We start from the raw sequence: 18,072 nt of genomic DNA on the forward strand, positions 1-18,072 counted from the left end.
TCCTACACCTTTTTCTACAGCCATCAAACTTTCACTCTGCTACCCTCACTAGGCAAGGAGCTTAGAGAGCTTCACAGGTGGTAGAGATAAGCCAGAACATTTCCTTTATTTTGTAATATTTCAATTCAAACAGCAGAGGGGCATAGACAAAGGCATCTCATAATAGGATCCAAAATAGCATAAGTACATTTTGGATATGATGAGATAAACTCACAAGAGATTCTCCATTGCAGAACAAATAGAGATAGAGGTAATGATCAGATGAGAGAAGAACAATTCATGAGTCATTGCACATGGGTCAGAGAAAGACAAAATGAGGGCAGAAGAGAGTAGAATTACACCCAAATACTTCAGTTAAAAGTGTACTGAGGTTTACATTAAATGTGCATAGAATTGGATCCACACATTTTCTCTGCAATTATGTTCTCCATGATATTGCTCTTCCTATAATATTCTTATACAAAGAGCACTTACATCCATCAAGGCCTTCATAAAGATGCCTTAGTAATCAAAGCACATATTGCATTGCAGTCACTTCCCATGTAGGTGCACATCATCTATTAAAAGCTCTGCTGAGTCACTCATTGTACAAACCTTTTGAGGATTCCTAGACATATTGTTTCTTTTCATTCAACCATGTCATTATAGCTTTGGATGTTTGATATGTTTGTGTGATACAACAAAGTTATTTTAAGTAAATAAAAAAGTATACCAAAGAATTGAATCTCATTGGATCACACTATCATGAAATCGACTGAGAAAAAAAACAATAAATGGGTACTGACAACAACTGAGGTTTCAGTCTATACTAATGTAGAAATTCAAAATTAACTATAGACATACTTGTAATGTGGGTTTGCAAATGTCTCAAGTCTGAGATTTCGAATCAGTAACCCTTTGTGACATTTAGTATGTTCCCTAAAATTCCTGTTGCAAACTGAATATGTAATGATAACAACTGAGCTAAGGGTCCTCTAAAATCTGATGAGCATATGAGTGCTTTTCTCTGATGAGTACGATGACATTATCAACATGAGAATGACATATAAATAGCATCAGGATAGCTTTCCGTTACTTTTTAATCTCACACATGCTTACCTGTCCTTCATTTATGGTGTAGAAGAGAAACACTGCATTTGTGGGCCAAACTCTTGGAATTTCCTATTTTAAAATGTGTAGAGATTATATTTAGATTCTCTTTAGTTAGTTATATTACATCAATTATATTTAGAGTCTTTTTAGTTAGTGACATTCTGATACAGGGATGGAAAATACATATAAAAGTACTCATATTCTTGATTGGAATAAGAAAGCCATTATTCCCATTTCAGCAGGTTAAGAAAGCAATATTTTGAGTAGGAACTTGAGAGCATATTGAAGTTGAATGCACAAAAACTTTAGGAAGGAATAATATATGAAAGAATTAAATCTCTCAGGTGGCACAGACAGGCCACTACAGGGGTCAAGTACCATTTTGCAACATATGCATACATTTTTGCTTCTCCACAGTAACCCAAGCTATGAGATAGTGAGACATTTAAAAAATTCTCTAGATTCAGGTTGTTCATCAAACCAGAGTCAATCAGAACTGCACCTTAAAAGATCCTTAGAAAGATTCAAAATAAAATGTGTGGACAAGACTTGCATATTGGATGCACTCACTTTCTAAGTGTATGTTTACAAGGCATTGAATGTTGACTTGAAATTTTGGCATCCTTGCTAAAGAAATAATTCTGTCCTTAAGCAAATATATTACAAATTAGGTCTCTAAGATGTAGAAAAGCCATAGATGTGAAACATGCCCCTTAAAACTCTAATGGGATGTTTTCATTAGCAAGAGGAAGAAGTAGCATAGACATTACTACACTAAACTGTGAGGTGGTAAAGGGAAGATGCAAAATAATAATAGGGTTATATTACTCAAGAGAATGTAGATCTCATTAGTGGAGAAGTTAATGGAGTTGGTTTGATAGACGTCAGGTATTTGGGTTAAACAATAATATGTGACAATGCTGAAACTCCTGTCGTTTTTTAAAAAGCAGCAGCAAGTGGGGAAATGATGTGCATTTGGAAATATATTGCACTGACCTGTTTTTGTGAAATTGAAATTCCCCATCACATTGCAGATTCTATGTTGATCCTCTGATGACCTCAGATAGTGCATCTTCAACATTCTTTTTCTGTCCTCTGTAAGAATTTTTAGCTATGTTTGTAAGAGCTTAATCTTCTTGGGAAGCAGCAGGAATTGATAACATGGGCTATGAGCCTGGTAAAAATCTTTCTGTCATTTTCTTTTAATATTCAGTTTGAGGATCTCAAAATAAGTGGTGATCAAACTTGTCTTTCCTTTAGTAACATTTTGTGCCTAATTCAGTTCATGACATTTACAATCGCATTGTATCTTCTGAATTTATTTGAAACAGACTGCTTAAATTTGTCCTCAAAATACTTCTAAGTGTGTATTTTTTATTGGCATGTCTGCTGGACGACACATAAAACATCATGCAATCCACTACTCAACACACAATATAACCTTATAATGGTTTCTGTGTTCTGAATGTCTAGGTACCTCAAAATACATGTTTTAAAACCTCATTCCAAAGGTGATGGTATGTGGAAGTGCAGTCTGAAAATTATTTGTGTCATTAGTTAAGAAACCTGAATAATAATAAAGCATCTAAAGTAGAGGCCAAAGACATCTTGTTCACTTCTTTGCCTTGGGAGAACTGAGGTAGAAGTCAGCATATGTAAACAATATCACATTAGATATTTCAGTTGCCAGTGCCTTGATGCTGGATTTTCTAGGTTTCACAACTGTAAGAAATAATTATTTCATAAAGTGAAAAAACCTAAGGAATTTTGGAATAGTCAGCTACAATGCACTAAAACAAGGTCTATGAATATGTTTTGGCAAGCGGTATGGTATACCAACAGCCATGGCAGGATCCAGACAGCAAAAATGTTCGTTTTCCTTTGCTAATGCAACTTGATAGATGTACAGGTCTTGATGCATGTGTATTCCTACTTCCTCTCCCTCACAAAATCACATAATCATTGCCATGGCTAACTGATGAAAGTGCATGCAATGGATTGCTACTTACATTAGGCAGTGTCAATACATTTGGTTGGAGCCTACGACAAAGATAAATGTTCATGTGGAGTTCAAAATTAAAGAATCCTGCAACATGCTGGTTGGTTCCCAGCCCCAAAGGCATCTTTACATATTTTTCAACATATCTGCCAATAAATCTTTAAGAAGCACAATAAAGTATGAAATATCTCTAAATATGTCAGTATTTAAATATTAAGCTTTTTAACTAAGACATGCTTGAAGTACATGATCCCATTCATCTTAGGGAGCAGGCATATGTATTTAACATTTTGATTCTTCTCATATCTCTTCCCTTCTCATCCACCACTCCCCCAGCAGCTCTAGATTTCCTTACCCCATTTCATCATTATGATTATTAATATTATTATCATTATTTAGTTCATGTTTGTGACATATAAAGATAGCATTCTTTGTGGTTAGTTGGTATATGACATCAAATCATTTCACATCCCCTTCTTCCCATTCTTGGCCTCCTGATCCCATCCCATTTGCCACAGAACTATTTCTCTGTGTCTTCCTATATGTCCATTAACAGATGCATGAAGAAAATGCTGTATCTACACATAATGGAACATCATATGGCTATAAAGAAGGATATATTCAAGACACTGGGAGGAAAATGGATATACCTTGGAAACAAAGTTAAGTGATTTATAAAATCAGAAAAACAAGTTTAAGTGCTTTTAAAATGTTGAGTTTTCTGAGGAGATATATAAAAAATTTATCAAAATGGGTTGAAATGAACTCATGATAATGTCAATATTTTCCAAATTATATCCTCAAATAACTATTTACATTTCCAATGAACCAACTATAAGTGTACTTAGACTACTGAATACTTTCAGTTTAACAATAAACCACAAGCTTTGGACCAAATAAAACTGAATATTTTCAGAAAAAAATATAGTATCACGCCTATATCTTGTACTCTGAATAACTACTACAGAGACAATAATATATAATGTATTAATTATTGTAACTCTCCCGCTAACCTGTTTTGAAACTCTATTTCATTGTTTATTTTTGTCTGTTTAAAAAAGTGAAGGAAAGTTTCTGTGGACACATCATGAAACCAGTCATGTTATTTTTGCTAAACTTAATTGTATTCATTTTATTAAACAAAAAAATAACAAAAATCATATACTGAAAGTGTACAGAGCAATCTGTTGCTGTTTATATTGTGAAATTACCACATTCTTCATGGGTAACATTTGCATCACCTAAGACAATTACCTTTTGGGTATAAGAACAAAACACTAAAAACAACTTCTAGCAAACTGTAATGCTATGAGGCACTGTAGCAATCACTGTAGTCACTATGGGATCTAGGTCATTTTGTACTCTACCAAAGAAACACTGTGCTTTCTCATAATGTCTCTCAACTTCCCCACCCATACACATGGCAATCACCACTAAAATCTCTGCTTTTTTCAAGTTTTCAATTGTTGCTAAAAACAAATGATGAAGATTTAATTTGACTATGTGTGGCATATTTCATGTAATGACCTCTTGTTTAATCTACACTGTCATAAAAGAAGGATTTTTCTTTTAAAACTCCATAAAATTTCATTTTATGAATAAATTTAACTTTCCCATTCAACTGAGGCAAGTGGTTTGCATGTAAAATGTCCCTTGAAGGCCATGTACTTAAGACTTGGATGCAAGGTGCTGTTATTTTGAATTTAACATTATTATGCAATTTCCAACCTTATCAGTACATTAATCCATAAATACATTGGAGGAACACTGTCTCTGCATGTGTGCTTTGAAACAGTTGTCATTCCTAACACACCTCTCTGTCTCTGCCACTCTAATTCCTAACTTTCACACATTCAGTATTTATGCTAAATCTCATTTTCAGTTTGTACATTTTTTTCTGATGAGAATCATAGAAGGCTTTCACACATTATATAGGCTTTCTCTTCAGTGGGGATTCTTTCATGATTTTCAAGGCATGAGGAAAAATGGGATGGATTCCTATATTTATTGCATATGTATGGCTTCCCTCTCATGTGAATTCTTTCACAAACTTGAATGTACTAAGAATAATAAAACATTTCCCACATTGTTCATATATGATGCAGATCTCTGTCCTATGAATTCTTTCAGGTATGTAATAATACCTATGTACTAAAAGATTTTTTAATATTGCACATGAAGTCTTCTATGTACCATACTTTCACATCAGTGCAAGCAACCACATATTCAGAGTTAACTTCCTCTCTTCAATATTTTAATGTCTATAATGATTACTAAAGTAACTGATGGCTTTTCCATATTGCTTACATATACAAGGTCTCTACACTGTGTGATTCCTTTCATGTCTTTGACAAATACTGTGTCTGGTAAAAGCCTTCCCACATTTTTTGCAGGCATAAGGTTTCTCCCCAGTGTGAGCTCGTTCATGTCTTCGACAATAACTGTGTGTGCTGAAAGATTTCCCACACTGTTTACATAAGTAGGGTTTCTCACAAGTATGAGTCCTTTCATGTTCTTGACAATATCTGTGTGTGGTGAATGCTTTCCCACATTGCTTACATACATAGGGTTTCTCCCCAGTGTGAATTCTTTCATGTATTTTACATTGACTCTGCCTGCTGAAACCTTTCCCACATTGCTTACATACATAGGGTTTCTCCCCAGTGTGAGTTCTTTCATGTATTTTACATACACTGTGTGTGCCAAAAGATTTACCACATTGGTTACATACATAGGGCTTCTCCCCAGTGTGGGTCCTTTCATGTCTTTGACAAGAACTGTGTGTGCTGAAAGCTTTCCTACATTGTTTACATACATAGGGTTTTTCCCCACTGTGAGTTAGTTCATGTCTCTGACAATGATTCTGTGTAATGAAAGCTTTCCCACATTGCTTACATACATAGGGTTTATCCCCAGTATGAGTTCGTTCATGTCTTTGACAGTAACTGTGTGTGCTGAAAGCTTTCCCACATTGCTTACATTTGTAGGGTTTCTCCCAAGTGTGAGACCTTTCATGTTTTTGACAATTACCATACGTACTGAAAGCTTTCCCACATTGTTTACATGCATAAGGTTTCTCCCCAGTGTGAATTCTTTCATGTATTTTACATTGACTGTGCCTGCTGAAAGCTTTCCCACATTGGTTACATACATAGGGTTTCTCCCCAGTGTGAGTCCTTTCATGTATTTTATATACACTACGTGTGCTGAAAGCCTTCCCACATTGGTTACATACATAGGGTTTCTCCCCAGTGTGGGTCCTTTCATGTCTTTGATAAGAATCATGTTTGCTGAAAGCTTTGCCACATTGCTTACATATGTAGGGTTTCTCCCCAGTATGAGTCCTTTTATGTTCTTGACAACATCTGTGTGTGGTGAAAACTTTCCCACATTGCTTACATACATAGGGTTTCTCCCCAGTGTGAATTCTTTCATGTATTTTACATTGACTGCGCCTGCTGAAACCTTTCCCACATTGCTTACATACATAGGGTTTCTCCCCAGTGTGAGTTCGTTCATGTATTTTATAAAGACTCTGTGTCCTGAAAGCTTTCCCACATTGCTTACATATATAGGGTTTCTCACCAGTGTGAATTCTTTCATGTATTTTACATACACTGTGTGTACTGAAAGCTTTCCCACATTGGTTACATACATAGGGTTTCTCCCCAGTATGAGTTAGTTCATGTCTCTGACAATGACTCTGTGTGCCAAAAGCTTTCCCACACTGCTTACATACATATGGTTTCTCCCCACTGTGAGTTAGTTCATGTCTCTGGCAATGACTTTGTGTGCCAAAAGCTTTCCTACATTGCTTACAGACATAGGGTTTCTCCCCAGTGTGAATTCTTTCATGTGTTTTACATACACTGTGTGTTCTGAAAGCTTTTCCACATTGCTTGCATACATAGGGTTTCTCCCCAGTGTGAGTTTGTTCATGACTTTGACAAGGATTCTGTATGCAGAAATCTTTCCCACATTGCTTACATACACAGGGTTGTCCCCCAGTGTGAGTTATTTCATGATTACCTAATGATGTGCTATTATTTAAGGATTTCCAACAGTATTGATATACATAGGATTTTGATCCAGTGTGAGTTCTTTCATGTTTCTGAATATCATGGTGAGAATTCAAACCTTTACAACATTGTATACATACACAAGTGTTCACCCTACCATGATTTCTGTCCTGGATTTGAACATAGTTAGGTGTACTGAAGGCTCTCACCTCTTGATTATAGACAAAGGATTTCTCTTTATCATTATTTCCTTCACTGTAATCAGAGTAGGATTTTCCACATTTCTTATATCCATGTGGTTTTTCTTCAGAATTTGTCTTTGCATGTTTCTGAAAAGACTGCAAGTCCATGGAGATTTTCCCATGTCTACTACAGGTAGATAGCTTCTTTTCAAATCCATGAAGCTCATATGAATTGAAGCCAGTGTTATGCATGATGGGCATGGTTGGTGATGAATGACCAACCAGTGGCTTTCCACATGCAAGGCTTTCACCTGGCTTTGTACCAAGCAGTTTCATGTGCACATTTGTGTCAGGAGCCATAAAAAGTATCTCTGCACGTTGATACCATAATTTACATTGATAGCATTCATCTACCTCTGCATTTCTGTCAAAGAAAAAAATAACAAAACAACCAAATTGAAAAGTGTCTTTATATAAATGTTTTACCTGGAGGAAATCTGATTGGACGCCTTCTAACCATATTTGATCATGAATTTACTGTACATCTAAATGATGCCTTAGAACCAGCTTTTACCAAAACAGTATTCATTTGGGGTTTAGAAGTGATATATTTGCAGTATATAATGGTTACTTTTATTTTGAACAAGTGGTACATAGTCATATAATACATCCATTATTTTTCATGTCCTTTTCCTCCAGAACTCTTCTCTTTCCCCTCTCTCTAAGCATCTTTATTCTCTCCAAAATGTCTGCCTCCCTCTTTTATACCATTTCTCCAGTTTTTTTACTTCTCAATTCACATCATCCATTTCTCATACAAAATTCAACACATGATACTGAATTTTCTGAGTTTATCTTATTTAATACAACATGAGCTCAAGAACAATGCATTTTTTGACAAATGACATCATCTGATCCCCCTTTATGGCTGAATAACATTTCATTATATACATACACCACACGGTTAACAGTGCTGGAGACTGAATCCAGGAGTTTGTCACTGAGCTACATTCTCAGTTATTTATCTTTTATTATGTAACTGAATCTTATCAGTCATTAAGTTGCCCAGGATGAGCATAAATGTGCCTCAGCTTCCCAGTGTACTCCATCTTGCCCAGGCTATCCCATTTTTCCTTTCTACTCATCTGTGACTGGGTATCTAGGCTGTTTACAGGCTTCACTTCTGTAAGTTTTATTGCTACAAACAAATGGGTTTGTCAGTGTAATACGCTTACTTTACGTTTGGGGGAATACAGCCAGTAGAAGTACAGTGAGATAAGAAGGAATTTCTATTTTTAGTTTCTTGGGGAACTTCTATACATGTTTCCATAGATGTCATAATACAATGACATTCTTACCAACATTTTGGGGAAGTACCTCCTACTAAGGTGTTTTGGAATAAATAGACTAAATGGTTTTAAAGATTGCTTGAAAATAGCTCTTATATAACATGGGTATTTATTTAGATTTTAAATAGTTCCTCAAGGTTACCAATGTTGCAAAAACTCAATGTTTATACTACATTTAAGTCCATATAGCATTATTTACACAATTAGATAAGAAATCAGTCTTTTGATATTATATGTATATGTAACTAGATATCCTGCATTTAGCTCTCAACTAAACATAATTTTTATATGTACCTATAGTCAATGTATAAATAAAATTTTATAGAAGTTTTATAATTTGAGCACAGAAACTAATTTGTTGATTATTATGCTTTAGATAATATCACTTGTGATGTAATATCTATAATCCCTACATTTCCAATATTGAATTATTTTAAATATTTAATTGTTACATTCTAGATAGTAAATATGTATGCATCTTTGGAGTAATTTTGTGGGATTAAAGAATTTTGAACAATGGCCTTATTTACTTTATTTGTTTGATTGATTTCTAAAACAGGTTCTCCTTATGCAGGTCAGGCCAGCCTCAGACTCAATATAAAGCTCAGACTTGCCTTGAATTCCTGGCAATCTTCCTGCATCAGTCACCAAAGTGATGGTATTACAGGCATACACCACCTTGCTTGGCTTATCATATATTTTTTGAATATGGCCTTGTTTGTATTGTTTGCTTATTTTTAATATTTCTGACATTTGATAAACATTCTTGTGAACACAAATTACCTTTGAATTTTCCTGTAATTTTTATACTCATCTTCAATTTGCTGGTCATCCCAGTTTTCTCCTAAAGTATAGAAAAAGAAACATAATGATGTTACTATACTATATAAAAATTATAGCTTCTATTTAGGTTCATGAGCTAGGGCTGGGGATATAGCTCAGTGGCACAAGTGCCCACCTAGCAAGCACAACGTCCTGAGTTTGATTCTCAGCCCCCCAAAGAAAAAGATTACATTCATGGTCTAACTTGACCATGTCCAGAAGATTCACAAAAATATTTCCATATTGCAAAAAGGTGAACTGCAGTAATGAATAATAACCAATGCTCTTTGACTACATAAATGAGAAGTAATAGCTTCCTTACCTATAGCAGTCACATTCCTAAAGTTTTCCCACATCACATCTCTGTAGAGCTTCTTCTGGGGTGGATCCAACAAAGCCCACTCCTCCATGGTGAAGTTCACAGCCACATCCTCAAATGTCACTGCCTTCTAAACAATCAGAAATATATTTCCCAGAAGAAGAGTGAGACTCATAACACAATATTTCAAACCTATTCATAAAAGCTGAAATGAGGCTGTGTCCCATAAATGTTTAGTTCCTGCCTTGGTCATCAAACACTTAGTCTGTATCCACATACACTTGTCACACAGGAATTTTGATGTCAGATGTTAATACACTGCTAAAGAAACACCAAAACAGAAATACCGGTTCTCCTGCTATTTAATCCTTTTATTTCTACTCTGTATGGAAAGCATGTTTCAGGGAAGGAGCCCACTTGATCAGACGAGGGGTAAAAAGAACTGGGGTAGATGAATATCTAATGACTTTCCATCACAGAAGACTGAAAATATATCTATTTTCAACTCATTATTTAGGAAATAGATCCCTTCCTGCTCTGATTGTCTTTAGACAGCATTCTGAAACTTGACACTGGCTCCACAGACAAAAGTAATTAAAAACAAAGTACAATTCATGAATGATAATTTAAAATACTAATGGAAAGTATTGCAGTATTCACTGGAAAAAGTCTAACTATGAAATTAGATTAAGGAAGACATATTATCTTATAGCTCACTGGCATGAAATACTTATCAGTCACAGAAATATAAACATTTTACGGTGTAGAAAGGAAAATGTGGGGATGGAAAAGCCAACTGAAAGCCATGCTCCTAGCCACAGGCTAGGGTGATGCACCTCACCCAGGGAGGATGATGAGCCTGAGTGTCCCCTCCCAGCCATACACCATGGCTCATATGGACAGCCCACGGGGTGCCCCACACTGACTATTCAGTCTGAAATTGAGGGGCAATGGTAACTTTTGCAGAAGTACTCAAAAAGACCACAAAAAAGGGACAAGAAGGCCACCAAGCAGGAAATGGAAAACACTAAGAAGAGCAACCTAAAGCTAATTGGAAAAACATGAAAACTAGAAGATAACAGAGATGAAATTATTAATATGTTTATAGAAACCATAGTAGAAAAATTCTTACATGAGAAAAGTTAAAAATAGAAGTGAGGCTTAGAGAACACCAAAAATCTATGATGAAAAAAAATCTCATTGAGGCATATACTTTTTGCATTGCCAGATAGCCCAAAAAGATCACAACAAAAATTTAAAGCAGAGATTTAAAAAAAAAAAAAAATCACCTATAAAGACAAACCAATTACAATCACAACAAACTTCTTAACACAAACCTTAAAGGCCCCAAAAGCTTGGAGTGATGTTTCATGCCTTCAAAATGAATAACTTCCAATCTAGTTCAACTGACCCAGCAAAGCTCTCTTTCAAAATAGATGGAAAAATATGGGCATTTCATGAAAAAGACCAGCTCAAGAGATATATGAATGACTTTAGAAAATATGCAAGAATATCCCAGGCAGAAATACTGAAGCCAATACAGATATTCTTTGTTTAATTACCCACCTGGCTTAATGAGTTTTTGGATTTACAACAGAGTCACATTTCTGACTTCTGAGCCACCACTCAGACATATGATTCATCTTTTTGGTACATTCCTGCACCTATTGATAGAGCCTCACTGTGTTTTCTCTGTATGGTATACTTTTTCTATATTCTGTAATATACAGTAGTACTCTATGTAAGTGTTATGCAAGTAAAAGGAAAGTCACCAATTTGGAGTTTCCTTTGAACATTTCTCTGTTTTGAATATTATAATGTACGCATTCTATACAATTCCACATTTAGTGACAAATTTATTTAATGAACTACTCATAGGACCACAACTTTGTTGTTAAATGAGTACTGTCTGTATAGCTAAAAGTTCAGATGAAATGAAAACAACAAGGAAGATCAATTAATAAAAAACAACAAAAGTGAATGAAAAAGAATAACAAAAAAGGAGTCACTGACAGAGAAAGAATATGATGATAGTAATTAACCAACATATCTCAGTAATAATTCTAGTATTAATGGTCTCCACTCTCCAATTAAAAGACAGATTAGCAGATTGCATCCAAAAAAACACAATCCAGGGGCTGGGGATTTAGCTCAGTGCCACAGCGCCTGCCTGGCAGGCGTGAGGCTGTAAGTTCGATTCCTGGTACGAGAAAATACAACAACAAAAACCCCGAAAAACACAATCCAAGGCTGGGGATGTAGCTCAGTGGCACAGTGCCTGCCTGGCAAGTGCAAGGTCCTGAGTTCAATTCCCAGTACAAACCTCCCCCAAAAAAGAATAGAAAACACAATCCGGCAGTGTATTGTATTGAAAAAAATCATCTAATGCAAAACAACATGTATAGACTAAAAATTGAAGAATGAAAAAAGATATTTCAGGCACTATGCCCCCTAAAACAAGCAAGGTTAGCAATTTTAATCTTAGACAATGTAAACTCCAAGCTAAAGCCGATTACAAAAGAAAAAGTCACTACATACTAGTTAAGTATTTTCTTAACTAGTCACTACATACTAGTTAAGAAAATAGTGCAACAAGAACAATAATGTTTATAAATATGCATTGAGTACTGGAGCACAAATCTTCATAAAACATACTGCTGAATATAAAAGATAAACTAATATACAATCATTAAGAAATGTCAGAGATGAACCACACTTAGGCCATACGCACTTAATAGATATTTACAGTATATTCCACCCCACAAAGCACATAGTACTGTTTCCAAAATAGAACACACACTAGTCCACCAATCCTGCTCAAATAAATGAAACAAAATCACCCTACATGTACCATTAGAACACTGTAGAATGAAAATAGAAATCAAAGACAGAACAAATCACAGAAAAGATAGAAGAACCTGGAACATTAATCACATATTCCTAAACAATCAATAGGTTATACAAAAATTCAAGGTAGAAATGTAAACATTCTTGGAAGTAAAAGGCAATGCCTATACAAGTCACTGTACACTTTGGGCCATTAGGAAACAGTCCTGAGAGGGATAGTCACTGCAATCAATACTCATATTAAGAAAACAGAGCAAGTTCAACTACATATCCTTATGAGAAATCTGAAGATACTTGAGGAATAGCAATATAGGACAAAAGCAAAAATACGCATAGAAAATATAAAGATTAAATCAATGAAATAGGGACTAAACATTGACAAAATATCACAAGTCTAAGAGCTAGTTCTCAGAATAAACAAAATAGATAAGTCCTTAGCGAGACTTACCAAAAGGAAAAGAGAAAAGACTCATATCAATGCAATTAAAAGTGAAAAAACAGAAATCACAACAGACACTATTGAAATCTAGAAGATACTACTTTGAAAAACATTTCAAGGTCTCCACCCTCTGTGCACCTGGGACATACAGGAGACTCTCAAGGGACCCACAAGCCCACTAACACTGGGGTTTGTGAGAGGCACCCGCACATGTGCCCAGAGACACATGAAGCCCCAGAGCAGACAGCCCAGGAAACTGCTGAAGCTGCAATTCGCATCTGGGTTCCAGGGTTCATGTCTGGGTGGGAGCGCAGAAGCAGGCAGTTCCTGATCTCTGCCAGCACAGCCCATGTGTGAGTACTGTGCATGCCGTGAGTGGCAGAGCGGCCAGCAGGCACAGAATCAGGGGGTCCGTGATATGCTCACACCACAGTTCACAGCTCAATGCTGTGAGAAACAGGTAGCGCCCCCATCAACTTCTCAGGAACAGAGCAGGCATCCCAGAAGGTGGCCGCCATTGCAGTCTGTGTCTCCACCCTCCACGCACCCAGGACACACAGGAGACTGTCTCAAGGGATGCGCAAACCCACTAACACATGCAATCTGTAATCACTGCCAGCACAGCCCACCTCTGGCTCCTGTGCTTGTGATGAAAGGCTTGCAGACACAGAATCAGGCAGTTCACGAACTGCAGACCTTGCAGTCCATATCTAGGCTATACCTTCACCCTGAACTCCCTGGAGTCACAGGACCAACTGGTCTGTGATCATTCCACCAGTGCAGACCACTCTGGTTCATACTCGTAGGGTATGATAGGGGCACTGGATCAGATTATCTGTGACCTGATGACATCATGATTGGCGTGTGAGCTAGGTAAACTTCACCATCTGCTGGAAGAACCCAGACTAAGCAACACACCCCAGCAGCCACTGAGGGGCAAGTTTGATGACCAGGAAAATTAGGGAGGTTAGTGACCTTTGCTGGGCTGACAGGAAGGAAAGGGACTGAGTGTTTACCACCAACATCCAACATGAAAGATGAAGGACTAAAATCCAATCTCAAAACTCCACCCGTCTCAGACCAAGTCCAAGGGACATCAACATAGGAGAACTTGGTAAACACACTCCTGAAATTGCTGAAATGACTGCATGGAAGTGAAGAAGAACTCCATCAGGCCACAGAAGAGATCAGATCAGAAATAATCTCTCAGGCAAAAACTGAAATGACAATAATAATGAAAGAACTGCTCAGCACATCAAAAGAACATACAAAAAATAGATGAACATAGGCAATGGACAGAAACATTAAATGAAAAATATAGAAATGAATTAGAACGCATGAAGCAGATTCAGAGATATCCAGGACATCAAAACTTCCACTGAAAGCTGCCCAAACTGCTTAAATGAAGCCAAAGATAGAATTTCAGATTTTGAAGACAGCATGGCAGCTAATGATCGTGAAAGAAAGAATTTCTTAAAATCAACAAGGAATCAAAAAAAATCAAGTCAATAGCCTCAAGATGAGGCAAAGAGGAATAATGTACGACTTATAGGAGTCAATGAAACAGCAGGAGGCAACACGAACAACATAAAAACAATATTTACAGAAATAAAAGTAGGAAATTTTCCAAGCATAGAAACAGAACCTGACATACAGGAAAATGAGGCATATAGAACACCAACTAACCAAAACCAAAATAAAATTACACCCAGACATATGCTAGTCAAGATCCCAGATATCCAGCAAAAGAACAAAATATTAAAAGCTGCTAGAGAAAAGAAACAGATTACCTATAAAGGAAAGCCCATCAGAATCACAGCAGATTTCTCAACACAAACCATTCAACTGAGAAGAGCTTGGAGTGAAGTGTTACAGGTCCTGAGATAAAACAGCATCCAATCAAGACTGATGTACCCTGCCAAACTTTCCTTCAAATTCAACGGAGAAATAAAATATTTCCATAACAAAGAACGACTGAACACCTTCATGAATGCAAAACCATCATTGTGAAGAGTACTAAAAGCTATTCTACACAGAGAAAAATATGACCACAATTTCAAGAACAACAATGGAAAGGAACCACCAAGAAAAGCAGGCAATTAAATGGGTAGAAAAAATAGGAAACCAGTAGCAAGTAAATAACATGATAATGGTAAGTCAACACATATCACTTATAACCATAAATGTAAATGGCCTCAATTCACAAGTCAAAAGGAAGAGACTGGCACAGTGGATTAAGAAACCAAACCCCACAATATGCTCTATATAGGAAACACATTTTACTCAAAAGGAAATCCATAGATGAAAAGTTAAAGGATGGAAAACAATCCTCCTTGCAACAGGTACCCAGGAAAAAGCAGGTGTAGTTATACTGTTTGAAGACAATGTAAACTCCAAACCGACACCAATCAAAAGGGATAAAGGTCACTATATACTACTCAGGGGAAAACTGCAAGAGGGTGATGTAACAACGATAAAGATGTATGCACCAAGTATCGGAGCACCAAACTACATAAGACAAATCTTACCAGACATGAAAACCCATATAATTAATAACACTAATGTAACAGGGGACCTCAACACCCCACTGACGCAAAGAGATAGGTCAACTAAAAAAAAATCAGCAAGGAAATAACACATCGGAACCAAGGCTGTGAACAAATGGACTTAGTAGATGAATATACAATGTTCCACCCCACATCAGAATACACATTTTTCTCAGCTGCACATGAGACTTTCTCTAAAATAGATCACATTCTAGACCATAGAGCGTACCTACCTAAATGCAAAAGAAGTGAAATTATCCCATACATATTACCTGACCACAGTGCAAAGAAATTGGAAATTAATGACAAAGGAACTCCAAAAATGCCATAAACACTTGGAAATTAAACAAAAATCTCCTGAACAATCACTGGGTCACAGAAGAAATTTAAAAATACCTACAAACAAATGAAAATGTAAATACAACTTACCAGAATCTGTGTGATGCAATGAAAGCAGTCCTCATGGGGAAATTTATAGCGGTGAACTCATACATAAGGAAAACAGAAAGAGAACAGAAAAATAGCCTAATGCTGCATCTAAAACTTTTAGAAAAAGAAGAACAAGTCAAACCCAAAGACCAAAGAAGGGAGGAGATTACAAAGATTAGGGCAATTAATACAATTGAGACAAAGAAAACTCTATAAAAAATAAATGAATCAAAGACTTGATTCTTTGAAAGAGTAAATAAAATTTATAAACCCCTAGCCAACCTTATCAAAAAAAGGAAGGAAAGAACTCAAATTCAGGCAGTAAGGAATGAAAAGATGAAATCACTACAGATTCTATAGAAATTCAGAAGATCTTTAATACCTACTTTAAAAATCTTTACACCTATAGGATAGAAAAATCAGAAGAAATGGACAGATTCCTAGATATGTATGCATTACCAAGGTTGAGGCAAGAAGATATAAAAATCCTGAACAACTCAATATCAATCAATGAGATTGAAAATGTGATTAAAAACTTACTGACAAAGAAAAGCCCAGGCCCTGATGGATTCACAGCAGAATTTTATAAGAAATTCAGAGAAGATTTAATATCAACACTCCTCAAACTCTTCATTGAAATTGAAAAGGAAGTAATTCTCCCTAACTCATTTCTGGAGGCAAGCATCATACTGATACCAAAACCAGAGAAAGACCCAACCAAGAAAGAGAACTATAGACCAATCTCCTGAATGAATATAGATGCAAAGATAGTCAATAAAATACTAGCAAATAGAATGCAGCAAATCATCAAGAAAAACATACATCATGTCAGATTCATGCCAGGAATGCAGGGATGGTTCAATATTCACAAATCTGTAAGTGTTATATGCCATATCAGTAGAGTCAAAGACCAAAACCACATGATTATCTCAATAGTGCAGAAAAAGCTCTTGACAAGGTCCAACATGCATTCATGATAAAAACTCTAGAGAAAATAGGAATAGATGGCTTTTACCTCACTCTGATCAAAGTCCTCTATGACAATCCAACAGCCAACATCATTCTAAATGGACAAAAACTGAAAGACTTTACTTTAAAATCAGGAACAAGACAAAGATGTCCGCTGTAACCACTCCTGTTCAATATAGTTCTGGAACCATTAGCCAGAGCAATTAGACAAGAGAGAGACTGAAGGAATAAGGATATGAAAAGAAGAAGTAAAACTACCACTATTTGCAGATGACATAATACTTTACATGGAAGACCCCAAAAACTCCACAAGAAGACTCCTTGAATTAACCAACAAATTCAGCAGTGTAGCTGGATGAAAAGTCAACAACTAAAAATCAATAGCATTCCTATACACAAACAACAAACAGACTGAGAGAGAAGGTAAGGAAGACATACCTTTCACAATAGCATTCAAAAAATTAAAATATCTAAAAATCAATCTAACAAAAGAAGTAAAAGATCTACTCAATGAAAACTACAGTACTCTGAAGAGATCGAAGAAGATTTCAATAAATGGAAAAATATTCCTTGCTCATGGATAGGAAGAACCAACATTGTGGAAATGGCCATACTCACAAAATTATTGGACAGATTCAATGCAATTCCAATTAAACTACAATTAGTATACCTCACAGATCTCGAGAAAACATGCCATAAATTCATCTGGAACCAGAAGACACCCAGAATAGTAAAAACAATCCTGGACAACAAGGACAAGTCAGGTGGAATTACAATCCCTGACCTGAAATTATACTACAAAGCTACTTTAATAAAATCAACCTGGTACTGGCTAAAAAACACACCTGAGGATCAATGGAACAGACTGGAAGGAACAGCCACAATCACAAACACACTCAGCCACCTCATCTTTGATAAAAGGGCCAAACAAACTCACTGGAAGAACGATAGCCTCTTTAATAAATGGTACTGGAAAAAGTGGCTTATCACCTGCCAAAGACTGAAAATACATCCAAGTCTATCACCAGGCACCAAACTCAAGTCAAAATGGATCACAGAT

At 36.1% G+C, this 18,072-nt stretch overlaps 1 protein-coding gene and 1 long non-coding RNA gene across 2 annotated transcripts in view; both read right to left on the reverse strand.

Annotated features, from left to right (window-relative positions):
* Window positions 1–81: 81 nt before the first annotated feature.
* Window positions 82–3,651, reverse strand: LOC106148222. Its single transcript, XR_001233473.1, has 2 exons — window positions 2,089–3,651; window positions 82–1,161 (listed from the first exon to the last, which is right to left on the reverse strand). It is a non-coding gene; the product is annotated as an uncharacterized LOC106148222 (long non-coding RNA).
* A 542-nt stretch (window positions 3,652–4,193) lies between these two features.
* The window catches only part of LOC102006031 (zinc finger protein 14-like), a 16,217-nt gene continuing 2,338 nt past the window's right edge, over window positions 4,194–18,072 (reverse strand). Inside the window, exons 2-4 of the mRNA XM_013512775.1 lie at window positions 9,786–9,912; window positions 9,425–9,485; window positions 4,194–7,716 (exon numbers count right to left, since the gene is read on the reverse strand). Of these exons, the coding sequence (XP_013368229.1) occupies window positions 5,412–7,716; window positions 9,425–9,485; window positions 9,786–9,873 (2,454 nt within the window). The 5' untranslated portion in view covers window positions 9,874–9,912 and the 3' untranslated portion in view covers window positions 4,194–5,411. The remainder of the gene's footprint in view (window positions 7,717–9,424; window positions 9,486–9,785; window positions 9,913–18,072) is intronic.

This window comes from Chinchilla lanigera, unplaced genomic scaffold, assembly GCF_000276665.1.
Source record: "Chinchilla lanigera isolate Chin_1 unplaced genomic scaffold, ChiLan1.0 scaffold00016, whole genome shotgun sequence".
Taxonomy (NCBI): domain Eukaryota; kingdom Metazoa; phylum Chordata; class Mammalia; order Rodentia; family Chinchillidae; genus Chinchilla; species Chinchilla lanigera.